Raw genomic sequence first — 26,912 nt, 5'->3', positions numbered from 1 at the left:
GAAGATCACTGACGTCATGATTCAACGTAATTTTTTTTCCGAGTTCCCAGTTGTCTTGAAAGCACCATAAATCCAGAGAATGCCAGACTTTGATGACAAAGTTTCATGACCAAATTTGCCCACAAGAAGGACCGCCACGCCACCTTCTTGTTCAAGTGGGCACAGCACAACGTTGAGTCCAAAATTGTATTGTATGCTACTGCATCAATTATGTAATATGCCAGGGAGATACAGTATGTATACTGCAAAAAAGAAAGTAATACTAAGTGTATGTTGTGTAGTAAGCTGTTAGTAGTTCATGTGCCTCACACTGATCATTTGGTCCCTTTCCCCCTCATAACTTAGCCTACTGTTTTGACTTTGTGGTGCACATATTGCCTGTTCTAGAGAAATGTTAACATCGAATCGTGTAAGCGCTTTCATTGTCTGCTTATATGCCCCCTATATTTATCCTACAGTTCTGACTTGGGGTACAGGGAGAATACTGTAAGAACGGCCCATGTTCTGAATTCTGTTGCTGTACAATTCAAAAGTGCTGAACAAATAGTTATATTGACTATGCCCATCTTAGCTCGCTCATTAATGTCTTAATCAAAATTACGTTTTGCCTCTTATCCGCTCATCGTTGCATTATGCCATAGTTTGTACATCTCAATTCAGAAGAAACCACATTTGTCTTACAGCTCCTTAAGGATAGGGGGCAGTATTGACAATTTCGGGACAAAATATGTGCCCATATTAAACTGCCTCCTACTCAAACTAAGAAGCTAGGATATGCATATTATTAGTAGATTTGGATAGAAAACACTCTGAAGTTTCTAAAACCGTTTGAATGGTGTCTGTGAGTATAACAGAAATCATATGGCAAGCAAAAACCTGAGAGAAATCCTACCAGGAAGTGGAAATCTGGATGCATGGGCTCTCTTCAAGTCTTTTCCTATTGAATACACAGTGACGTAGTAATAATTGTGCACTTCCTACGGCTTCCACTAGACGTCGACAGTCTTTACAAAGTTGTTTGAAGCTTCTACGATGAACAGAGCCCGAATGACAAGGAGGGGAAGTTGTTGAGCCAGGGGGTGACATCACTTCACGAGGGTGGATCCTCCCGTTCCAAAACCTTTTTCAAGACACAGTAACTGTCCGGTTGAAATATTATTGAATCTTCACGTTCTGAAGGCCCTAAAGATTGATGTTTTACAACGTTTGACATGTTTGAACGAACGTAAATACAACTTTTTTTTACTTTTCGTCGCGACATCGTCCGCACGCTTTCTACACTTGGAGTAGCTTACTGTACGCACGAACAACAAGGAGTTATTTGGACATAAATTATGGACTTTATCGAACAAAACAACATTTGTTGTGGACCTGGGATTCTTAGAAGTGCCTTCTGATGAAGATGATCAAAGGTAATGGAATATTTCTAATGCAATGTATGATTTTAGATGACTCCAAGACTGCGGCTATCTGTATAGCCTAGTGTATTTTTCTGAGCTCAGTACTCAGATTATTGCAAAGAGTGCTTTCCTCGTGAAGCTTTTTTGAAATCTTTCATAGCGTTTGCATAAAGGAGATGTTCATCTATAATTCTTTGAATGACAGTTTAATTTTGTATCAATGTTTATGACAAGTATTTTTGTAAATTGTGGTGCTGATTCACCGGCAGTATTTGAGGGAAAATATTTTCTGAACGTCACGCGCAGATGTAAAATGCTGTTTTTATATATAAATATGAACTTTATCGAACAAAAAATGCATGTATTGTGTAACATGATGTCCTAGGAGTGTCATCTGATGAAGATCGTCAAAGGTTAGTGCTGCATTTAGCTGTGTTTTGGGTATTTGTGATGCATGCTAGTTGCTAGGAAAATGGCTGTGTGGTTGTTTTTGTCGATGTACTCTCCTAACATAATCTAATGTTTTGCTTTCGCTGTAAAGCCTTTTTGAAATCGGACAACGTGGTTCGATTCAGGAGAAGTGTATCTAGTCCTATGTGTAAAATAGTCCTATGTTTGAGAAATAGAAATTATTAGATTTGGTTTTGAATATGGCGCTCTGATTTTTTCGCTGGATGTTGATCCCGGTTACGGGATCCGAGCGGCAAGAAGTCAGCCATATCAGTGTGTTTTTTAAAAAGGCAGTAAATGAGGCTGAATGAACTATTTTGCTGCCAGACAAGGCTCCGCTGACAGCCAGGTGTAGCCGTGGTAAGGATTCACTCCATGGTGCTGAAAAGAAAGCTCTGCTGTTGGGACAATTGTCTAGGACCTAACAGTTTGTGGGCACCGTTTGTCACCGTCATAGTGCAATTAATGAATTGTTTAGTGTTGTGTTGTGTAGTGGCTTTGCTGGCATGCATCTAAAAAATATATATATAGAGTTTGCCAAACCAAGATTTACATGCTAAAATCGCCACTGATCATATATATATACTACTCAAAAAAATAAAGGGAACACTTAAACAACACAATGTAACTCCAAGTCAATCACACTTCTGTGAAATCAAACTGTCCACTTAGGAAGCAACACTGATTGACAATAAATTTCACATGCTGTTGTGCAAATGGAATAGACAACAGGTGGAAATTATAGGCAATTAGCAAGACACCCCCAATAAAGGAGTGGTTCTGCAGGTGGTAACCACAGACCACTTCTCAGTTCCTATGCTTCCTGGCTGATGTTTTGGTCACTTTTGAATGAATTCAAAAATGACCAAAACATCAGCCAGGAAGCATAGGAACTAAGAAGTGGTCTGTGGTTACCACCTGCACAACCACTCCTTTATTGGGGGTGTCTTGCTAATTGCCTATAATTTCCACCTGTTGTCTATTCCATTTGCACAACAGCATGTGAAATTTATTGTCAATCAGTGTTGCTTCCTAAGTGGACAGTTTGATTTCACAGAAGTGTGATTGACTTGGAGTTACATTGTGTTGTTTAAGTGTTCCCTTTATTTTTTTGAGCAGTATATATATATATATATATATATATACAGTGCCTTGCGAAAGTATTCGGCCCCCTTGAACTTTTCAACCTTTTGCCACATTTCAGGCTTCAAACATAAAGATATAAAACTGTAATTTTTTGTGAAGAATCAACAACAAGTGGGACACAATTATGAAGTGGAATGAAATTTATTGGATATTTCAAACTTTTTTAACAAATAAAAAACTGAAAAATTGGCCATGCAAAATTATTCAGCCCCTTTACTTTCAGTGCAGCAAACTCTCTCCAGAAGTTCAGTGAGGATCTCTGAATGATCCAATGTTGACCTAAATGACTAATGATGATAAATAGAATCAACCTGTGTGTAATCAAGTCTCCGTATAAATGCACCTGCTCTGTGATAGTCTCAGAGGTCCGTTTAAAGCGCAGAGAGCATCATGAAGAACAAGGAACACACCAGGCAGGTCCGAGATACTGTTGTGGAGAAGTTTAAAGCCGGATTTGGATACAAAAAGATTTCCCAAGCTTTAAACATCCCAAGGAGCACTGTGCAAGCGATAATATTGAAATGGAAGGAGTATTAGACCACTGCAAATCTACGAAGACCCGGCCGTCCCTCTAAACTTTCAGCTCATACAAGGAGAAGACTGATCAGAGATGCAGCCAAGAGGCCCATGATCACTCTGGATGAACTGCAGAGATCTACAGCGGAGGTGGGAGACTCTGTCCATAGGACAACAATCAGTCGTATACTGCACAAATCTGGCCTTTATGGAAGAGTGGCAAGAAGAAAGCCATTTCTTAAAGATATCCATAAAAAGTGTCGTTTAAAGTTTGCCACTAGCCACCTGGGAGACACACCAAACATGTGGAAGAAGGTGCTCTGGTCAGATGAAACCAAAATCAAACTTTTTGGCAACAATGCAAAACGTTATGTTTGGCGTAAAAGCAACACAGCTCATCACCCTGAACACACCTTCCCCACTGTCAAACATGGTGGTGGCAGCATCATGGTTTGGGCCTGCTTTTCTTCAGCAGGGGCAGGGAAGATGGTTAAAATTGATGGGAAGATGGATGGAGCCAAATACAGGACCATTCTGGAAGAAAACCTGATGGAGTCTGCAAAAGACCTGAGACTGGGATGGAGATTTGTCTTCCAACAAGACAATGATCCAAAACATAAAGCAAAATCTACAATGGAATGGTTCACAAATAAACATATCCAGGTGTTAGAATGGCCAAGTCAAAGTCCAGACCTGAATCCAATCGAGAATCTGTGGAAAGAACTGAAAACTGCAGTTCACAAACGCTCTCCATCCAACCTCACTGAGCTCGAGCTGTTTTGCAAGGAGGAATGGGCAAAAATTTCAGTCTCTCGATGTGCAAAACTGATAGAGACATACCCCAAGCGACTTACAGCTATAATCGCAGCAAAAGGTGGCGCTACAAAGTATTAACTTAAGGGGGCTGAATAATTTTGCACGCCCAATTTTTCAGTTTTTTACTTGTTAAAAAAGTTTGAAATATCCAATAAATGTTGTTCCACTTCATGATTGTGTCCCACTTGTTGTTGATTCTTCACAAAAAATTACAGTTTTATATCTTTATGTTTGAAGCCTGAAATGTGGCAAAAGGTCGAAAAGTTCAAGGGGGCCGAATACTTTCGCAAGGCACTGTATATATATATATATATATATATATATATATATATATATATATATATAAAACGGTCAATGTTTCCAGGCCTACAAAGATAGATGTGATTGTGATTTGATGGGGAGATGTAAAGGGCATTATAATGTGAATGTGATGACAGCGTGCGCAGGTTGATATACGGCTGCATGGCGACGCTGATAAGATAGCAGAGAGCCAAGCGACCAACATGTCTCCTTCATCCTCACAGATCAAACATGTGACAGGTGTCACTGAAAGCACAGTGTAGGTCGTCCGCCATTTCACCTATCAGCAGGACAATCTGATTAAGACTGCCTGCCTGCAGTCTCTCCCTCTCTCTTCCTCTCTCCCAAACTCTCTCACCCACTCTGCATTTCTCGTTGTACAACAATACTGCAGACCGACACAAGCAAGCAAGCATGCACACGCGTACACACAGGCGAGGGGTGAGAGTGAACAAAGCGGGGACATACAGTACCTTGGGTGTTGTCTAGGTTCAAGGTGGTGGGTGTGGGGATCGTGGTAGGAGCATCTAGATGGAAAACATACAAAATAAAGACATGTATAAGAAACAAAGAAAGTGTGAGAAGCCATTAAGGATGAGGTCATGCAAGTATGGAAGTAGCAGGATTGGGAAAGTGTCAAATCTCTAAGTAACTACTGTAGTACTACTATAGAGATAATGATTTAGGTTCTGTATTGTATGCTGTGTATGTTTTTCCCTCAGGAAGGACGTTGCTTTTCCCAAATTGCCTTCTTCATCTGTAAACCGTGTCAACGCATCATTGATGGCTTTTCTAGTGATAGTGAATGCAATATCAGAGCATAGATACTGCACAGTGTTTGATATCAGGTCATTCCAACCTTACTTAAACCTCTACTCATCAACAATAGGCCAAAACGTTGGCATGAACACATCAAATTTACTATTTTGTATACTCATACCGTAGTTTGAAAAACAAACTTAATGTGCCCAATATTGCTCATAAACATTCAATGGGTAGTTGGGAAGTCATAAATGAACATATTAAGTGATTATTTCCAGTAATTAAGTTAAGCAGTGCATTAAGCTACTCTGGCACACTCCCCTGCAGTTCTTCTGCACCGCTTGCAACAGTAACAGACTGATAGTGTACTGATGAGGCCTTTCATAACACCACAAACAAAATAATGAGAATGACAAAATGGAGGCCAATACAGGTATGCAGCGGTGCTTAGAGGCTTGAAAGCTTCCCTGCCACAGGGAATATCTGCCTGTTTTTGGCACAGAGAGAGATAGCGCCGGCCCCTTGCTGGGGACAAGTCACAGCGGGAGAAATTGGCTGGCTGTCTCCATGCCTTTACTGTCTGTGCCCATCAGAAGTCCACAGTAGGGGACCACACACTTCCAAACTAATGATAAAACATCAAGGGCGGCATAATGTCGCTGCTGGGGAAGGAGGGGGAAAGGGGAGGAGAGGTGAGGAAGGGGATATCAGGAACAGATTCTCCGCAAACAATATTTATGGGGGATTTCTTCTTTCCCTGTGACCGAAGGCGGTCTGATAGCTGAAATGTCAGAGTCTGAGAAATTGGGCATGCAGGCCAGGGATAAGAGGCTGCCACAAAGGCCTGGATGGGATGTGGCACATATAATAGTCTAGCAAACAAGTATTCTCCATGGGCAATTTGCAGGCTGGATGACTTGGCTCCACATTATGATTGCTGAAATATGAATGTATTTGAAGGGGGCATATTTTCAGGGTGCATTTCTATTTGTAAGAAAATTAGATGTGAGAAATTCTTACCATAAACTGAAACAATGTGGGAGAAATTGTTTAACTATGCCCTCTTAAACCTGGCAGCTAATAAACATAATTTTTCTACACCTTTTAGCAATTCTATATACATTGCTTTATATGCACATTTGCTTCATAAATGGGCAAAGGAGATTTCTGACTCAAACAAATACTCCATAAAGTAATACAGTACAACCATGTTCTCAGATGGATTTTTCAAAACACATTAAACTATGTTTTCTCTTGACACTGTATGACTGGGTTATTGATTTGCAGCCTGATGTTTCATCTGTTATTCTGTTCTATGGTGCAGAGATGGGTGATGGCCAGAATCTGTGTGATTCAAAACGTTCATTTTCACAACAGTCCTTCATTCAACTCAGGGCCAACAGAGCCATATTTGAGCATGCTTTCTGACTAGGCTTGATGCACAGATGGCTGCATGGGAATCTTTGACCTCATGGCCGTGTAGGAAATCTTTGGGTCAGGGAGTCAACTGCATTACAAACCCTTGAGCAAAATACATAATTGATCTCCTGCCAACAGCCAGTATGTGTGAGTTATAGCACCAGGTCAGCTTTGTACAATGAATAGAGTTTGGTGGGAGACTAGCTGGGAGCCTGTTTTGGACCTGATTACTCCCACACCGGACTTAAACCAACCATGGAGCAGCATTCACAGCCTACTGAAAACAACCCAGAACCAGCAGAGGAGGCCAACAAGCCTAACTACCTTCTCTCTCACCCTTAGACCAGAATACAACTGACAACTAAACAGGGTTTGTTACTTACTGTAGACTTGTCCTTCTAGTGCCGGAGTACACAGAGAGGTCACAATAATTCTGTTAGGGATGGAGTGTTTCTTAAGGCAGTGCTAGCCTGAGGCAAGATGAGAGTAGAAAACGGTACATTCCCATGCTCAGAAAGTAGCATACATGAATATCTAATATGTTAAAATAGCACTCACATTGATTCACATACTGTACTCTCCTGTTGCCCTTTAGTAGTTTGGAGTGTTCCTGGTCATCTAGCATTGACGTGGTACAACTACTGTACATAGTCCTCAGACAGATCCACGTTAATGAACATCAGGAACATACTAAGAGATAGCAGCTGTGGATTCCAACACTAGACACTAATGGGCTCCTCCAGGGCCTAATACAAGTAGAAAACAGGATACTGTACACAGAAAAAAGCCACCCAGCAGTCTCTTCACCTAGAGACACACCTGCTAATCTGACACATCTGTGGTTCTCATCATGCTTACACCTAGACGTAGCCATGCTCAGAAACACACACTCGTTAAGCTAGTGTACAGTAGCTAGCATGATTAGTCAGGCAAAACAATCCTCTTATGGACCAACAACATGGCTTATTTTGTCTGGCATCTAATCCTGTGGAATAATAGAACTGGGAATCTCAAACATAATTAAACAGCATTATTAGCACCTTTTACAAATCTCCAGTGTCTCATTAATGCTCTAACTAGAAGAATAGAGACTGCACTGACAGCTCTGATAACACCAGAGATATGCTGTTTCTAATGTTGAGGTGGTAAAAGATTGCAAAGCTGCACTTAAAATGTAAAATGGGATATTTCACTGTGCAAAAGGCATACAAATAGGTAATTCCTCTACAAAGCATGTACAGCTCACACATGCTAGCATGTTTGCTACACCAGCAAACACACATTTTCACCATGGAAATTCATTCATGAGTCTTTTTACGTGTACCGTAGTTCGTCCAGTTTATCTCTGTTGATTAAGGAGCAGGTTGTTCCTTCAAAGAAATGTAGGAAAATGCAATATGAAGACATGAGGAACTTGATTATGCATGGGAGAGGAGTAAATCTCCAAAACAAATGGTCAGCTCACATTCCCCATCAAACCAATGTGCTACAACAAGTATGAACGTAAAAGACAAAACAACATAAATCAAAAGATGGTGTGTATGGAAAATGTTTTCTGTCCTGGCTGTTTTAATTTCTCACAAGATCCAAAATGAAGCTAAATCTACACTGCTCAAAAAAGTAAAGGGAACTCTTAAACAACACAATGTAACTCCAAGTCAATCACACTTCTGTGAAATCAAACTGTCCACTTAGGAAGCAACACTGATTGACAATAAATTTCACATGCTGTTGTGCAAATGGAATAGACAACAGGTGGAAATTATAGGCAATTAGCAAGACACCCCCAATAAAGGAGTGGTTCTGCAGGTGGGGACCACAGACCACTTCTCAGTTCCTATGATTCCTGGCTGATGTTTTGGTCACTTTTGAATGCTGGCGGTGCTTTCACTCTAGTGGTAGCATGAGACGCAGTCTACAACCCACACAAGTGGCTCAGGTAGTGCAGCTCATCCAGGATGGCACATCAATGCGAGCTGTGGCAAGAAGGTTTGCTGTGTCTGACAGCGTAGTGTCCAGAGCATGGAGACGATACCAGGAGACAGGCCAGTACATCAGGAGACGTGGAGGAGGCCGTAGGAGGGCAACAACCCAGCAGCAGGACCGCTACCTCCGCCTTTGTGCAAGGAGGAGCAGGAGGAGCACTGCCAGAGCCCTGCAAAATGACCTCCAGCAGGCCACAAATGTGCATGTGTCTGCTCAAACGGTCAGAAACAGACTCCACGAGGGTGGTATGAGGGCCCGACGTCCACAGGTGGGGGTTGTGCTTACAGCCCAACACCGTGCAGGACGTTTGGCATTTGCCAGAGAACACCAAGATTGGCAAATTCGCCAAGTGTTCCCTTTATTTTTTTGAGCAGTATATTTGGAACTGCTAGTTGTGTGTAGTTCAAAACCCCAAATAATCATATTCCAAACAAAGGATCCATCTGGAAGCAAGGCTACAGCCTGATTCCCAAACCTCAAATATTTTCCTGTAGATACTGTACTGTACATTCGGAAAGTTTTCAGACCCGTTTACTTTTTCCATATTTTGTTACGTTACAGCCTTATTCTAAAATGGATAAAATTATTATTATTCCTCATCAAACTACAAACAATACCCCATAATGACAAAGCAAAAACAGGTTTTTAGAAACATTTGGCACATTTATTTAATACATAAGTATTCAGACCATTTGCTATGAGAATTGAAATTGAGCTCAGGTGCATCCTGTTTCCATTGATCATCCTTGAGATGTTTCTACAACTTGATTGAAGTCCACCTGTGGTAAATTCAATTGATTGGACATGATTTGGAAAGTCACACACCTGTCTATATAAGGTCTCACAGTTGACAGTGCATGTCAGAGGAAAAACCAAGCCATGAGGTTGAAGGAACTCCGAGACAGGATTGTGTCAAGGCACAGATCTGGGGAAGGGTACCAAAATATTTCTGCAGCATTGAAGGTCCTCAAGAACACAGTGGACTCCATCATTCTTAAATGGAAGAAGTTTGGAACCACCAAGACTCTTCCTAGAGCTGGCCGCCTGGCCAAACTGAGCAATTGGGGGAGAAGGGCCTCTGTGGAGATGGGAGAACCTTCCAGAAGGACAACCATCTCTGCAGCACTCCACCAATCAGGCCTTTATGGTAGACTGGCCAGATGGAAGCCCCTCCTCAGGCACATGACAGCCTGCTTGGAGTTTGCCAAAAGGCACCTAATGACTCTCAGACTATGAGAAAAAAAGATTCTCTGGCCTGATGAAACCAAGATTGAACTCTTTGTCCTGAATGCCAAGCTTCACGTCTGGAGGAAACCTGGCACCATCCCTCCGGTGAAGCATGGTGGTTATAGCATCATGCAGTGGGGATGTTTTTCAGCGGCAGGGACTGGGAGACTCGTCAGGATCGAGGGAAATCTGAACGTAGCAAAGCACAGAGAGATCCTTGATGAAAAACTTCTCAAATCAAATTGTATTGGTCACCTACACATGGTTAGCAGATGTTAATGCGAGTGTAGCGAAATGCTTGTGCTTCTAGTTCCAACAGTGTAGGAATATCTAACAAGTAATCTAAAAATTCCCAACAACTACCAAATTCACACAAATCTAACAAGTAATCTAACAATTCCCCAACAACTACCTAATACACACAAATCTAAAGGGGTGAATGAGAATATGTACATATAAGTATATGGATGAGCGATGGCCGAGCGGCATAGGCAAGGTGCAGTAGATGGTTTAACATACACTATATACGTGTGATATGAGTAATGTAAGATATGTAAACATTATTAAAGTGGCATTATTTAAAGTGACTAGTGATCTATTTATTAAAGTGTCCAGTGATTGGGTCTCAATATAGGCAACAGCCTCTCTGAGTTAATGATTGCTGTTTAGCAGTCTGATCGCCTTAGAAGCTGTTTCTCAATCTCTCGATCCCAGCTTTGATGCATCTGTACTGACCTCGCCTTCTGGATGATAGCGGTGTGAACAGGCAGTGGCTCGGGTGGTTGTCCTTGATGATCTTTTTGGCCTTCCTGTGACATCGGGTACTGTAGGTGTCCTGGATGGCAGGTAGTTTGCCCCCGGTGATGCGTTGTGCAGACCGCACCACCCTCTGGAGAGCCTTGCGGTTGAGGGCAGTGCAGTTGCCGTACCAGGCTGTGATACAGCCCAACAGGATGCTCTCGATTGTGCATCTGTAAAAGTTTGTGAGGGTTTTGGGTGACAAGCCACATTTTTTCAGCCTCCTGAGGTTGAAGAGGCGTCTTTTTCACCACACTGTCTGTGAGGGTGGACCATTTCAGTTTGTCTGTGATGTGTACGCCGAGGAACTTAAAACTTTCCACCTTCCCCACTGCTGTCCCTTCGATGTGGATAGGGAGGTGCTCCCTCTGCTGTTTCTTGAAGTCCACGATCATCTCCTTTGTTTTGTTGAGGTTGAGTGAGAGGTTGTTTTTCTGACACCACACTCTGAGTGCCCTCACCTCCTCCCTGTAGGCTGTCTCATCGCTGCTGGTGATCAAGCCCACTACTGTTGTGTCGTCTGCAAACTTGATGATTGAGGTGGAGGCGTGCATGGCGCAGTCGTGGGTGAACAGGGAGTACAGGAGAGGGCTGAGCACACACCCCTGAACACACACCCCAGTGTTGAGGGTCAGCGAAGTGACCTGGGGGCGGCCCGTCAGAACGTTCAGGACCCAGTTGCACAGGGAGGGGTTGAGACCCAGGGCCTCCAGCTTGATGATGAGCTTGGAGGGTACTATGGTGTTGAATTCTGAGCTGTAGTCAATGAACAGCATTCTTACATAGGTATTATTTTTGTCCAGATGGGATAGGGCAGTGTGCAGTGCGATGGCGATTGCGTAATCTGTGGACCTGTTGGGGCGGTATGCAAACTGAAGTGGGTCTAGGGTGTCTGGTACGGTGGCGGTGATATGATCCTTGACTAGTCTCTCAAAGCACTTCATGATGACAGAGGTGAGTGCTGTGGGGTGGTAGTAATTTACTTCAGTTATCTTTGCCTTCTTGGGTACAGGAACTATGGGTAGCCGTCTTGAAGCATATGGGGACAACAGACTGGGATAGGGAGCGATTTAATATGTCCGTAAACACACCAGCCAGCTGGTCTCTGCATGCTCTGAGGACGCAGCTAGGGATGCCGTCTGGGCCAGCAGGCTTGCGAGGATTAACATGTTTAAATGTTGTACTCGCGTCAGCCACTGAGAAGGAGAGGGGGGGCCGCAGTCTTTCTTAGCGAGCCGCGACAGTGGCACTGTATTATCCTCAAAGCGTGCAAAGAAGGTGTTTAGTTTGTCTGGAAGCGTGACGTCGCTTTCCGTGACGTGGCTGTTTTTGTTTTTGTAGTCTGTGATTTCCTGTAGACCCTGCCACATATGTCTCGTGTCTGGGCCGTTGAATTGCGACTCTGCATTTCGCTTGTTTGATTGCCTTGCGGAGGGAATAGCTACACTGTTTATATTCAGCCGTATCACCGGACCTCTTTCAATGGTTAAATGCGGTGGATCGCGCTTTCAGTTTTTCTTGAATGCCGCCATCCATCCACGGTTTCTGGTTAGAGTAGGTTTTAATTGTCACAGTGGGTATGACATCTCCAATGCACTTATTTCTAAACACACTCACCGAGTCAACGTATAGATCAATGTTGTTCTCTGAGGTTGACCAGAACATATTCCAGTCCGCGTGATCAAAACAATTTTGGAGCATGGCTTCCGATTGGTCAGACCAGCGTTGAATGTTTCTCGTCACTGGTACATCCTGTTTGAGTTTCTGCCTATAAGCAAGCAAGATGGCGTCGTGGTCGGATTTGCCGAAGGGAGGGCGGGGGAGGGCTTTGTATGCATCGCAGAAGTTAGAGTAGCAGTGGTCGAGAGTATTAGCCCTACGTGTCGTGCAATCGATATGCTGATAAAATTTAGGTAACATTGATCTCAAATTAGCTTTGTTAAAATCCCCAGCTACAATAAATGCAGCCTCCGGGTGTATAGTTTCCAGTTTACATAGAGTCCAGTGAAGTTCCTTGAGTGCCGTCTTGGTGTTCACTTGAGGGGCGGGGGATGTACACAGCTGTGACTATAACTGACGAGAGTGCTGAGGTCCAAAGTGTTCAGAACGGTTCACCTTCCAACAGGACAACGACCCTAAGCACACAGCCAAGACAACGCAGGAGTGGCTTCGGACAAGTCTCTGAATGTCCTTGTGTGGCCTAGCCAGAGCCCGGACTTGAACCCGATCGAACATCTCTGGAGAGACCTGAAAAGAATTGTGCAACGACGCTCCCCATCCAACCTGACAGAGCTTGAGAGGATCTGCAGAGAAGAATGGGAGAAACTCCCCAAATACAGGTGTGCCAAGCTTGTAGCGTTGAATTTTTAATACATTTCCAAAAATGTATAAAAAACAGTTTTTGCTTTGTCATCATGGGGTATTGTGTGTAGATTGATGAGGGGGAGAAAACTATTGAATCCATTGTATAATAAGGCTGTAATGTAACAAAATGTGGAAAAAGTCAAGGGGTCTGAATACTTTCCAAATGCACTGTAACTGTATGACAGTGACATTAGAGAGGGAGTTTGAATCATGCCTCTAATGGATGAGAGTGTATAGTGCGCCGATTACGAGTTCAGTCATAGGATGAAACCCTTAATAGGCCTGGACTGTTATTTAATAGCACGTGCCATCCTTTTGATGGGAGATAATTACTAGGGGACTAAGAGGGACAAACAGACGTCACCATCTGCCTAAGAGCACTTACAGAAATACAATCTCAGAGTGGCATTGCTATAAGTGCCATAGTAACCTAAGTCAGAGAGTCATACATGTTAGAGTGAGGATTTTCTGTCAGTGTTAGTCCGAATAAATCTGTTAGTCAGAGCCATCTGTTACTATGTTACAGTGTGTCAGTGATATGGTTTCTGTCTGTGACATATTCACCTAGAGAAACCTGTAATCAATGAACTGACTCATGAGAAGCTTCAATGGAAAATTTAGCAAATTCTAATGAGTGGCTACGATTACCTAACGGCAACAAATCTACTAGACACATCTGTACACGCTGTGAACATGAAAACCTGTATCAGCAATACAGAGCACCTTGCCTGGACTCATCTCCAAATATAGATAGAATCACAGAACAAACTACAGGCGACAGTAGCCACGACGCCCCGTATAACAGTACGTACCGTATACGAAGAGGATGTAGTCATCGTAGGCCTCTCCCACGGCGTTGGAGGCCACACAGCGGTACGTGCCGTTGTACGACTTGTTGAGGTTTTCGATGAAGAGGTCAGAGCCGGTGATCACGGTGTGAGACGGCACATCATCATCCACTCTGAGCCAGCTGATCTGATGGGGCCTGGAGGACACAAATACCAACCACATCAGAAAGACCCTGCACGACCCCCGTCAATAGACAAAATCTCACTCTAAAGGTCAGAACTCAGATCAGTGTGGGAGAGCCATTGGCAGGTTCCGTCTAATGATGTATTATACACAGAACACACTACCAATTGGTAACATTTAAATGCTACAATGCATTGGAAAGGTTAGGGGAGTGCTTTGGCTGGCAGAAAGGGGATATAGGAAGCCTGGAAGTGTCATGTAGCTGTCTATGTTGGTATTTTTAAGGACAGAGTGCTGTACTGTTAACTAGTATTAAATTATATGTGTGGATGGATGGATACTCACTGTGGTTTGCCATTTACTATGCACGTCAGCTCTAGATTCTCTCCCTCTCTTGTTAAACCTTCAGGGAACGCCTGAACAATCTTCACTTCTGGTTGATCTGAAAGTAGACAGATGGTATTTTCACATAGACATTGTCTACAAGCAGTACACACTTTCAAATTCATATCATACTCACAGCTATAGCAATGTCAACCTATCTCAACCTGATTCATGCTTTCAGTCACTCTATAAAAAGGCTTTACTGTATGTTCAAACCAGTGAAAGAGACATTTGTCAGTGAGCTATAATATAATAATAAATATAACATTTACAGACAGGTTTCTCCAAAGCAACTTATAGTCATGCACGGATACATGTGGTTGGTCGCCGGAGTTGAACCCACTACCCTGGCATTACTAGCACCATGCTCTACCAACTGAGCTACAAAGGACCATGCTATAATGCATTGGGGAGTTTAGAGGAGTGCCTTGGCTGGCTACTATAGTGCCATTACGCCATTGCTTATATTATTACTCTTGTATGACCAGTATATTTTTAGCTCAACTCCACCGACTAAGGCTTTGAGTGGAATAGGACTACATAATCCTGGCTATCAAAGGAACATAGCACCTTGGTTAAACAGAGAAAAGCGCTATGTGTTCAGACAATCTATCTAACCTTAAAGTAAAATAGATATTTTTTCTTTCTCTTATCTATGTTAGCAGAAGATTGCCAAAATGTCAAGCGGTTCTAGTTGAGCTTTCCCTTTAGCCTAGAAAGGTTAGGCAAAGCACTCGTCTCTGTTAATAAATGAATATTCTACACAGACTACCAAAGGTTAGCGTAACCTTTCTCTGATGATCTACACTGTGTAAGGACGGCTGTTCTACCTCTTCAATCAATAAATCGTTTGAGGAAATAGCTAATCACATTTGACACAAGACTAGAGCAAAGGTAACTTTTACCTGGAGGTGATTATATTATATTCCAGATGTATTGTAAAGTCAATCTCTAACTCTGGACTGCCAGATATTTTAACTAGATACAGAATTGATGATCTAATTCATTCATATGAAGTGCCTTCAGAAGGTATTCATACCCCTTGACTTATTCCACATTTTGTTGCGTTACAGCCTGATAATTGTAGAAAGATTTGCTAAACAAATCTAAAAACATGTTTTCAGTTTCTCATTATGGGGTATTGTGTGTAGATGGGTGAGAAAAAGGCTGTAACACAACAAAATGTGGAATAAGTCAAAGGGTATGAATACTTTCTGAAGGCACTGTATCCCGTATCTCTGTGATAGCCTTCGGGACTGCGAGAGTCAATAACATTCTATTTCCAGGCCATGCCTGCTTCACTTCCGGGTCACTCACATAGCACTTCCAGGTATCTCTGTGCCTGAAGGTCCTTCACGGCTGGGTGGTCGATGATACAGCTGACTGGCGCTCCGTCGTCCTCCTTGGACACGGTGAGTCTCAGCCGACTGGTGACTGTGAACATCCCGTCGTAGGTCTCATCCACCGTCATCTTGCCTAGGAACAATAAAATACACACAGGTGTGAGGGAACCAACATCTATAGAGATGTCTTAACTCACAACAGATAATCAGATTATTCACATGGACACAACATCTACCACAACAAAAATATTTCATTTCACACTGCACTATGTGTGCAGTCGAGCTAAACACAAGGTGACTTTGACCACCCTTTACACCTTAAAATCATTACATTTACAAGCCTACTTGATGTAGTTTAAAAACCCAAAGATTCTCATTGATTCCAGAGTGAGGTAGGAATGATGTGGTTGTGGTTAGATAATGAGTGTGTGTCTATGCAGCAGTCTGGAGACTGAGTGGGGTTCTGTTCTGTGGTGTCCAGGCTAACCCCTGCAGTAATCAGCTGCCCACCAGGCTCCTACATGTGTCTGGCTGTCAGAGGGGCATTCATTTAGAGAGCATTACAATGCCACAGGGGCAGCACGTTAGCCGTAGTGCTGAGTGTGATGGTTTACTCGCACTTAATGAAGTGAGAAAATAATTACAGGGCCTTCTGTGACCTGCAGCACACTTCCATCTCCACCAGCCGACCAGCCAGTCACAGGGGAGCACGTCTAGGGCTCAGATAGGGCATCACACTGCTGCTCCAACACACACTGACCACATACACTAACATGCACATTGCTATATAGCTATTAACCCCATGACACTTAGATAGGGAAAACTCCTGAGAGATGGTTGCTGAAAAACAACCCTAGAGAAGGGTACTTTCTAGTGGTTTGCTCTGTAAATATTCAGTAATAATCGTAGCAGAAAAAAACCATTGATTTAGGCCCCTGTTTTTAGGTGTTTTCAGATGATCTATCCTTAGTTGTTGACAATTCAATAAGTATATCAGCAATTTGTGACTTGGATTTCAATGTAAACCTGATCCACTTGGAACAGACGTCAATTCAAAGTCTATTCCACGTTGGTTCAATGTAATTTCATTAATATGACATGGAAACATTTGATTCAACCAGTGTGTGCCAAGTGGGGAGCTTCATAAGCAAATGAATTGCTTATGAGAGTCATAATGAGAAGTGAGCTGTGTTTCCATAGGTGCTAAAGGACGTGTAACGAGTGCGCTGCAAGTTGGGAAACAAGTACAGGGAGTGAGTGTTTTAATAAATAAATAAACCAAAAATAAACACGAAACACAAACAAAGCACGGACATGAAACAGAGTCAATAACACCTGAGGAAAGAACCAAGGGAAGTGACAGATATAGGGAAGATAATCAAGGAGGTGATGGAGTCCAGGTGAGTGTCATGAGGCGCAGGTGCGCGAGACGATGGTGACAGGTGTGCGGGATAATCAGCAGCCTGATGACCTAGAGGCCGGGGAGGGAGTATACGTGACAGGACGTGACTTCCTGGTACGCCCACGTCCGTCCTCTGCCAGTCTGGATTAGCCCCTGTTCAACATGGTGGTATTTCACTAATCTAACGAGCCTGTCTACCTGCCTGCCTAACTTAACTATACCAGCCCAGCCTACCACAGAGGATGCAAGATCTCATAAACACAAATTGACTTCCACTTCTGTAACACTGCTGGTGCAGATTTAGCTTATATTCGCTGTCTAAATATTTAATATGTTCAGCAAGCCAAATGAGTCCTCTCTATTCTAATACATACATGTATATAATTTGACAACAGAGATATCAAGTCCCTATGCAGATAGGATCAGGCTGAAATGAACTGTCCCTCTTGCTGTAGGGTATGGATAGGCTGAATAACAGATGGATCTTCTTCAACAAATGTGAAGCAATAAGGCACCACACCATAGTACCATACACTACCGCACCTCACTCCAGGAGCCTACAGCAGGCTTGAGGCATTCAAATACAGTATTTTCATAAAAGTACTTAGCAATTAATTTAGCAAATCATAGTGTCAAATATAATAAGCGAGGTTCATGAGTGTTTTTAGTGTGGAGAGTACATTGTAGTTTTCAAAGCAAGGCTTTCAAACCGTTGAATCAGAAGTCTGATCAACCAAAAGACGTGATCAACAGAAGCAAACTTGTTGCTGGTGTGTGAGCTGTGGTCCTTCAGCAGCAGGTAACGGATGCTCTCAGTAGGCAGGGTCCAGATTTACAGGCTGTTGCTGGTGTGTGAGCTGTGGTCCTTCAGCAGCAGGTAACGGATGCTCTCAGTAGGCAGGGCCCAGATTTACAGGCTGTTGCTGGTGTGTGAGCTGTGGTCCTTCAGCAGCAGGTAACGGATGCTCTCAGTAGGCAGGGTCCAGATTTACAGGCTGTTGCTGGGCGGATTCCATAGCAACTCCCTGCTGTCAGGCGATGACACAGGTTTATGAGTGTATTAAACCAGTAGAGACATTGGGCGCCTCAGTGATGTACTATAGGGATGTACTGTAGCCTACACACTGTTCTGTTACAGCTGGGCTGCTGGCTGGGCCATGGTGGAGGCTGTAGTGAGTGGGTGGTGAACAGTTGGGAGTTCATTTGAAGCCATTTATCTGGTCACTGCAAAAGGCACACTACCAGTTCAGTCCAGCACTAAAATGCTCTGCTTCTTTGGTAACTGCTGTAATGTGGCTATTGCTGAGGAGACAGTAAGTTAACGCAGTGCTTTATGAATAGGTAATACTCAATGTAAATGCTATACCTAGTTCAATTGAACAACTGAAATATTGATATCCATACTCACTCTTTAGTCCCTGAACAGATCAGTAGATATAGCATATTGTGATGAGTGTGAAACCAAGTCCTGAATGTAAAAGGAGCCTTTGTAGTCTGCAGTTTCCAGTAGGATGCTGTGGAGAGTTAAAGCTGCCTGGCTGGGGTTATATCTGAAGGATATCTGAGGGAAAGTGGAGGAGGCTGTTATTCCACTGACCTGTCAGCTCCTGCTCTCCTTTCATCCATCTGATGGAGGCGGCAGGCTTGCTGCCCATGGCTGTACAGGTGAGCTCTGTCTCGTTCCCCTCACTGACCACATCCTCTTGGGAATCCATGATTGGACTGCCTGGTGGGACTGACAGACACACATCAAGAGCTTCAGATATATATGTAGAGACGGACACACATATATACAGACGCACACATGTACACATGTACACACAAACACACACACATATATATGCACAAAGGAATGCACACACAAACATGCATGCACTCTCCCTCACTTGCATGCACATCAACACATAATGTCCTGTTTCACTATGCTTTAGACTACAATTTCCTGTTCCACTATGCTATAAGCTATAATGTCCTGTTCCACTATGCTATAGGCTATAATGTCCTGTTCCACTATGCTATAGGCTATAATGTCCTGTTCCACTATGCTTTAGACTACAATTTCCTGTTCCACTATGCTATAAGCTATAATGTCCTGTTCCACTATGCTATAGGCTAAAATGTCCTGTTCCACTATGCTATAGGCTATAATGTCCTGTTCCACTATGCTATAGGCTATAATGTCCTGTTCCACTATGCTATAGGCTATAATGTCCTGTTCCACTATGCTATAGGCTATAATGTCCTGTTCCACTATGCTTTAAGCTATAATGTCCTGTTCCACTATGCTTTAAGCTATAATGTCCTGTTCCACTATGCTATAGGCTATAATGTCCTGTTCCACTATGCTATAGGCTATAATGTCCTGTTCCCATGACAGAAACAAAACATATATATTAGCATGACCAATGAACACAAGCTAAGCATGTCCAACCTTGATTATTTCTTCCGCTGATCTACATTTCTCATTGAAGTACAAGAACCTCCACTGTCTCTCACATAGAGAAACTGCCTACCTGAGACACTTGGAGAAAACTCAAAAATATATGTTGTTTCAAGAGCTATTAAATATCACCGTTAGTTCACACTTTTTGCTTCTAGATTTAATTTCTAAAACTAGAGTAATTACTTTGAAGTGTACTTAATTCATTTTCAATCCCCCAGGATGTCTGCATGTATAATACTGCTCTAGTGTTAGTGTAATTTCACGCCGTAGCTCCACTGTTTGTCACAGCTGACTCTCAATAGGGAACTATTTAGAGCAGCCAAGTTAACATTCAGTAGGATTCACAGTCAACAGTCAGAAGTCAACACAGCTGCCAAAAACAAGCCAATCTGAGATAGATCTATTCTGTTATCCATAGCAGCATCTGTTCCTATTCATTACCATGCTATTGAGCACTGTAAGAGCCTAATTGGCTGACATTTTGTTACAGTGGGACTCAATATAACAAGATGAATCAAGAAAATACATAAATTAAAACAATTGTATATTCACAGTTTATATAGGATGTGTGAGAGTGTGGTAGAACGCAATGTCTAACTTATGAATATGGCACAGTGGTGGTTGGTGCTATTTAAGATGAGGGAGGACAATACATTTTTTTAATCAGCATGGCCCTCTTTCTATTACAGCATATCAGATGACTGTCATTCATATTCCATTCACCCAGCTCATTGTAACATCGATAGGTTTAGACTACTACATGATACTCAAATTTTCCCTGTACCCATCATGAGGTTGCTACAACCTAACCTATGAATGAAAGTTTACAACATAGGTGCACATGTTGAGAGACATTAGAGTAATCAAGGTGACAGATAGTAACATACTCAATACCGCCTTGCACACTCTTGCCTGCATCTAGCTGATCTACTGTAGATTGTAATCATTAGTCCAACAGTTGCAAACAAGAGTTTCTATTGGACAAATGCAGGTATGTTTATCCCCGTTTCGTTCCGCTTGCGTCCGTTCAATAATTTTTTTTTCAACAGAATCGAACAAATCAATACACCCCTGATCACATGCAAACACAGAACCAGCAGCCACATACATTATATATGAAAGTATGTAGACACCCCTTCAAATGAGTGGATTTGGCTATTTCAGCCAAACCCATTGCTGACAGGTGTTTAAAATTAGGGAGGTCGGGCACTGATGTTGGGGGATTAGGCCTGCTTGCAGTCGGCAGGTGTTTGATGGGGTTGAGGTCAGGGCTCTGTGCAGGCCAGTCAAGTTCTTCCACCACGATCTCGACAAACCATTTCTGTATGGACCTCGCTTTGTGCACGGGGCATTGTCATGCTGAAACAGGAAAGGGCCTTCCCCAAACTGTTGCCTCAAAGTTGGAAGCACAGAATCGTCTAGAAAGTCATTGTATGCTAATATTTCCCTTCACTGGAACTAAGGGGTCTTGAAATGAAAAATAGCTCCAGACCATTATTCCTCCTCCACCAAACGTTACAGTTGGCACTAGCATTCGGGCAGGTAGCGTTCCCCTGGCATCCGCCAAACCCAGATTCGCCAGTCGGACTGCCAAATGGTGAAGCGTCATTCATCACTCCAGAGAAAGCATTTTCACTGCTCCAGAGTCCAATGGCGGCGAGCTTTAAACCACTCTAGCTGACGCTTGGCATTGCGCATGGTGATCTTAGTCTTGTGTGCATCTACTCAGCCGTGGAAACCAATTTCATGAAGCTCCCGACGAACAGTTATTGTGCTGACGTTGCTTCCAGAAGCAGTTTGGAACTCGGTAGTGAGTGTTGCAACCGAGGACAGACAATTTTTACACACCTACCACTTGTGTGGCCTACCTCTTCGCGGCTGAGCCATTGTTGCTCCTAGACGTTTCCACTTCACTATAACAGCACTTACAGGAAGCTCTAGCAGGGCAGAAATTTGACTTTTTGGAAAGGTGGCATCTTATGAGGGTGCCAAGTTGAAAGTCACTGAGCTCTTCAGTAACGCCATTCTACTGCCAATGTTTGTCTATGGAGATTGCATGGGTGTGTGCTGCCAGTTGAGGACTTGTGAGGCATCTGTTTCTCAAACTAGACACTCTAATGTACTTGTCCTCTTGCTCAGTTGTGAACCGGGGCCTCCCACTCCTCTTTCTATTCTGGTTAGCAACAGGTTTCACTGTTCTGTGAAGGGAGTAGTACACAGCATTGTACGAGATCTTCAGTTTCTTGGCAATTTCTCACATGGAATAGCCTTCATTTCTCAGAACAAAAATAGACTGACGAGATTCAGAAGAAAGTTCTTTGTTTCTGGCCATTTTGAGCCTGTAATCGAACCCAAAAATGCTGATACTCCAGATACTCAACATGTCTAATGAAAACGAGTTTTATTGATTCTTTAATCAGGAAAACAGCTTTCAGCTGTGCTAACATAATTGCAAAAGGATTTTCTAATGATCAGTTAGACTTTTAAAATGATAAACTTGGATTAGCTAACACAACGTGCCATTGGAACAGAGGGTGCTGATAATGGGCCTCTGTATGCCTATGTAGATAATCCATAAGAAATCTGCCGTTTCCAGCTACATTTGTCATTTACAACATTAACAATGTCTACACTGTATTTCTGATAAATTTGATGTTATTTTAATGGGAAAAAATATGCTTTTCTTTCAAAAACAAGAACATTTCTAAGTGACCCCAAACTTTTGAACGGTAGTGTACTAGAACTAACTATTAGTAAACCTGCTACCATCATGCAGTACAGCAAACAGTTTAGCACTTACCTTGATATGGAAGAGTTCCAGTGTTGGATAGCCATAGTCAGCTAGCTAACATTGAATGCCTCTCTGTTTGAACCTGGTGTTTAAGTAGGCTAAACTAGCTAGATGCATTCGCTAGCTAAGTAAGTGAAAGTTTAAAAAAAAGATATATACAGTACATACTTAAGCAATAACGCTCGAGGGGGTGTGGTATATGGCCAACATACCACGGCTAAGGGCTGTTCTTAAGCACGACACAACGCGGAGTGCCTGGACACAGCCCTTAGTCGTGGTATATTGGCCATATATCACAAACCCCAGAGGTGCCTTATTGCTATTATAAACTGGTCATATATATATATATATATATATATATATATATATATATATATTATATATATATATATATAGCCATAGTCAGCTAGCTAACATTGAATGCCTCTCTGTTTGAACCTGGTGTTTAAGTAGGCTAAACTAGCTAGATGCTATATATATAGCTATGTCTCTCTCTCTCTCTCTCTCTCTTGCTTCAACTTAATTTTGGAAGAAATGAATTTGTTAAAAGCTGTTCAGCTATTGTCTTTCTCTCTCTTTGAATCAACTACTCACCACATTGCATGCACTGCAGTGCTATCTAGCTGTAGCTTATGCTTTCAGTACTAGATTAATTCTCTGATCCTTTGATTGGGAGGATAACATGTCAGTTCATGCTGCAAGAGCTCTGATAGGTTGTAGGACGTCCTCCAGAAGTTGTCATAATTACTGTGAAAGTCTATGGAAGGGGGTGAGAACCAAGAGCCTGCTAGTTTTTGTATTGAAGTCAATGTACCAGAGGAGGACATAAGCTAGCTGTCCTCCGGCTACACCATGGTGCTACCCTACAGAGTGCTGCTGAAGCTACTGTAGACCTTCATTACAAAACAGTGTGTTTTTAATCAATTATTTGGTGACACGTGAATATATTTAGTATAGTTTTATCTAAAAAGGATAACTTTTTTAATGTTTCACAAAAAATAATAATAAATGAAATTCACTGAGAAGGATGGTCCTCCCCTTCCTCCTTTGAGGAGCCTCCACTGATATGGCACCATGTAATGTGCATACATAATATTTTGCGTACATACATAATCATTTGTGTGTGTACGTTACTTGTGTGTACATGCAGGCGTACATTCATGCATGTGAGTTTAGGCAAGTGTGTGTAAAACCTACCCAGCACAGTGATGTCTGCGTAGGCCTCCTGAGGAGGGTCTGTGTAGAGCTGGCACACATAGCGTCCCTCATCTGACAGTGACACGTTGGACAGAGACACCCGCAGCTCGTTGTCGGAGAAATTCACCAGCTGGAACCGGCTGTCCTTCAGGGCTGAGGAGATCCAGACACCAGACAGACAGTCAGGATGGGGAGCTACACACGTATGTGTTTGTGTATGTGTGAGTGTGTGGTATGTGTGTGAGAGAGAGAGAAACAGAAAGAGAGAGAAATAGAGAGAAAGAAACAGAGCAAGAGAGAAAGAAACAGAGAGCGAGAGAGAGAGAGAACAAACAGAGAGAAGAGAGAGAAATACTGAAATAGTACAGTACAATTATTTGGTCTGTATTCATGTAGCTAGTAGTTACGCTGAAAAAAAGCCTCCTAAATGGTAAAAAGCCTCAGCATTCCAACCCAGGTCCTAAAAAGAAAATTTAGTTTCAGAATGATTCATAAAAGTTGATTTATTAACAATTTCATCTCTCCAGTCTACAGAGCACTCCCAGGGAAGGAAAATAGGAGAAGTGCTCATGAAGACTCTAACAAGATGAGAAGTCAAAATGGTCTGCTGTTGGTCACGAACGAACAAATCGACCTCACATATTCTGGAAAAGGAAAAGTACTGTAACATACATAATCAATTAAATCACGGTTCTGGGGTAGCAAGAACTAGAGGTCCATACTAAATAAAAAAGTAGCTGTTTTGAACTAAAATCTGTAGTTTGGACTGGTGTTCCGTAGAAGAGTAGTGTTAGTCGAGTTAGCTTTGAGTGTGGCAACCTAGCTTAACATCCTATATCTGACATTTAGCTATATTTTCAGAGTATTTTCCATTTCAGTTTACCCCCCACTTGAACACTGTTTTACATAAATGCCCCCAGATGGTTCCTTGGAGAGTGTAATGTTTTGACCTACACATTCCTTATCAGGTCTTCTATAAGCGCAGAGCTAAAGAACTCAATCTATTCAGCATATCTTTAAAACATGGGTGTGAGTGTTCGTTCCTGTCAGAGCTACATGTCAGGCATTACATTGATCATTACAGAGGCGTTTGAGCATCTTCCTATACGAGACCTCATTCCCAATCCTGTCTCATAATTTGAGGACTCTTTGGAAGTCTCTCCTCAAAGGACAGCGATGAGCCTCGGCATAGCTTTGAGAGCCAAAGGCCCTGCTAGGAAGGAAAAACAGCTCATTCCTAGAACCAGTGAATTTAGTTGACATGAAGCAGCTTGTTTATTGACAAGTGATTACTCAAGTGTGTTGAGATTATAAAGAGGCTGTAGCCAACATCAGGGTTGCCCTGTAAAACAGAGGAAAAATACAATCATACAATCAATAAGTAATGTTGAATCATTACCCTCTACATCAACTGAAGGTCTAATGTACTGTCTGTGACCTATAAAGGTTGAGGATGACACCAACATGAATTGATAGTTCGTCACAAAAAAGTATTTTGCTCCGTTAAGTGCCCTCTCGTTAATCACTTCCCCTTTAAAATCGACTAGTTAGTGGTTTGTTTCCTCAATCCCTAAGTATTGGCGCGCTGGACCAAGTATATAAAGCAGAAAAAACTTGATATTGGGTCTCTAGCGTCAGGTTCAAGGACAGTGTTACTGTGTTAGTATTGCTGGAACTGGAACTTCCCAAGTGGTTGACTGTAAGTGGATTTGATAGCTCTGTTGAGAAATTCTATGGTATTTAAACCAAAAGAAGCAGAGAAGGAAAGCTAGTGTGTTTGCAATTTGTTGGGGGATGTGTAGCCCTACGGTAAATGTTCAGTATTATTTTCCTGGTAGAGTGTTTTGTGTAAGTGTCTGTATCTGTGTTGGTGTCTATTGTTTTCCCTGTGTGACTGTGTGTCACGGTTGTTTTCCTCCTCATACACAAAGGAATGGCTCTGTAGAAAGAGGCCCTGGTGACAGGTAACAATGCCACCAGTCAGAGGGGGGTCCCCACAGAACACAGCCTTCTGGGAGCCCAGCCCAGAATAGATCTGCTGCCCTGGGACTTACCAGGCTCCGTCTGCAGGGGTAAGGTTCAACCAGGAGCAGCAGTTAGACATTATCAGAGCTCTGACTCATTTCTGATACTAACTCCAGCCAATTTACAGATACCCGACTGATTCTGTAATAACACTTGACTATCGCACTTCAGCCATTTTCCTTACTGCCAGTGTGAGTTGGTTTTGAAATGTGATAAGTGAACTGTTCAAAGGGCGAACTGTTCAAGAGGTTGTGTGGAATATGAGACTAAATAGAGAAAAGACCCGATAAAATGTGAGGCCAGTATGATGATGTTATAGGAGGAGCTCTTTAGAAAACTGATTTGGTAGACCACACACCCTTCTATTTGTGTTGCATTCAAGGCTGTCACGAGTGTCATTGTGTTATCTTTATTTGAATCTCTACTTTAACACGGTAAAACACATAAATTACATTAGCAAGACAAACATGACCGAGATGTACACTCAGCCTTCCATAACTTTCTGCCATACAGTGAGAAATTATAACACCAATCTGGATCCTACTCAGCATTTGGATTGTAATGAAATATGAAAACAAGAAGAATGTTTCTCATATCACCTTGAAGGCTGGCTCCAATCCAAGACACAAACAAGCGAAACTTAAGCAAACTCAGGTTGAACCCAGAGGAAGCCATATGCTCATGCATAAACATTGTCCTAATCTTAGATTCTCTTTAGATTCCTAATCTAAGACATTATCTGGAAATTGCTTGAATAAAAAATAGTAATAAATCAACTCAATGGCCAATGGACCATTAAGTCAAGGACAGAAAGCATCCCATATACAGTTGAAGTCGGAAGTTTACATACACCTTAGCCAAATACATTTAAACTCAGTTTTTCACAATTCCTGACATTTAATTCTAGTAAAAAATTCCCTGTCTTAGGTCAGTTAGGATCACCACTTTTTTAAGAATCTGAAATGTCAGAATAATAGTAGAGAGAATGATTTATTTCAGCTTTTATTTCGTTCATCACATTCCCAGTGGGTCAGAAGTTTACATACACTCAATTAGTATTTGGTAGCATTGCTTTTAAATTCTTTAACTTGGGTCAAACGTTTCGGGTAGCCTTCAACAAGCTTCCTACAATAAGTTGGGTGAATGTTGAGCTGGTGTAACTGAGTCAGGT

At 42.3% G+C, this 26,912-nt stretch overlaps 1 protein-coding gene across 4 annotated transcripts in view; it reads right to left on the bottom strand.

Annotated features, from left to right (window-relative positions):
- The window catches only part of LOC106581151 (cell adhesion molecule 1-like), a 164,142-nt gene that overhangs the window by 24,402 nt on the left and 112,828 nt on the right, over positions 1 to 26,912 (bottom strand). For 3 of the 4 annotated variants that reach the window (XM_014163007.3, XM_014163006.3, XM_045703801.2), the window contains 6 exons: positions 23,717 to 23,869; positions 18,883 to 19,020; positions 15,858 to 16,016; positions 14,502 to 14,598; positions 13,997 to 14,169; positions 5,102 to 5,155 (listed from right to left, as the gene is read on the bottom strand). In XM_014163007.3, the coding sequence (XP_014018482.1) occupies positions 5,102 to 5,155; positions 13,997 to 14,169; positions 14,502 to 14,598; positions 15,858 to 16,016; positions 18,883 to 19,020; positions 23,717 to 23,869 (774 nt within the window). The remainder of the gene's footprint in view (positions 1 to 5,101; positions 5,156 to 13,996; positions 14,170 to 14,501; positions 14,599 to 15,857; positions 16,017 to 18,882; positions 19,021 to 23,716; positions 23,870 to 26,912) is intronic. The other variant, XM_014163008.3, reaches the window with a different exon arrangement.

The sequence above is a fragment of the Salmo salar genome, chromosome 20 (assembly GCF_965601325.2).
Source record: "Salmo salar chromosome 20, fSalSal1, whole genome shotgun sequence".
Classification (NCBI taxonomy): Eukaryota; Metazoa; Chordata; class Actinopteri; order Salmoniformes; family Salmonidae; genus Salmo; species Salmo salar.
The sequence above is the reverse complement of the archived record's forward strand: the minus strand, read 5'-3'. Positions and strand labels throughout refer to the sequence as shown.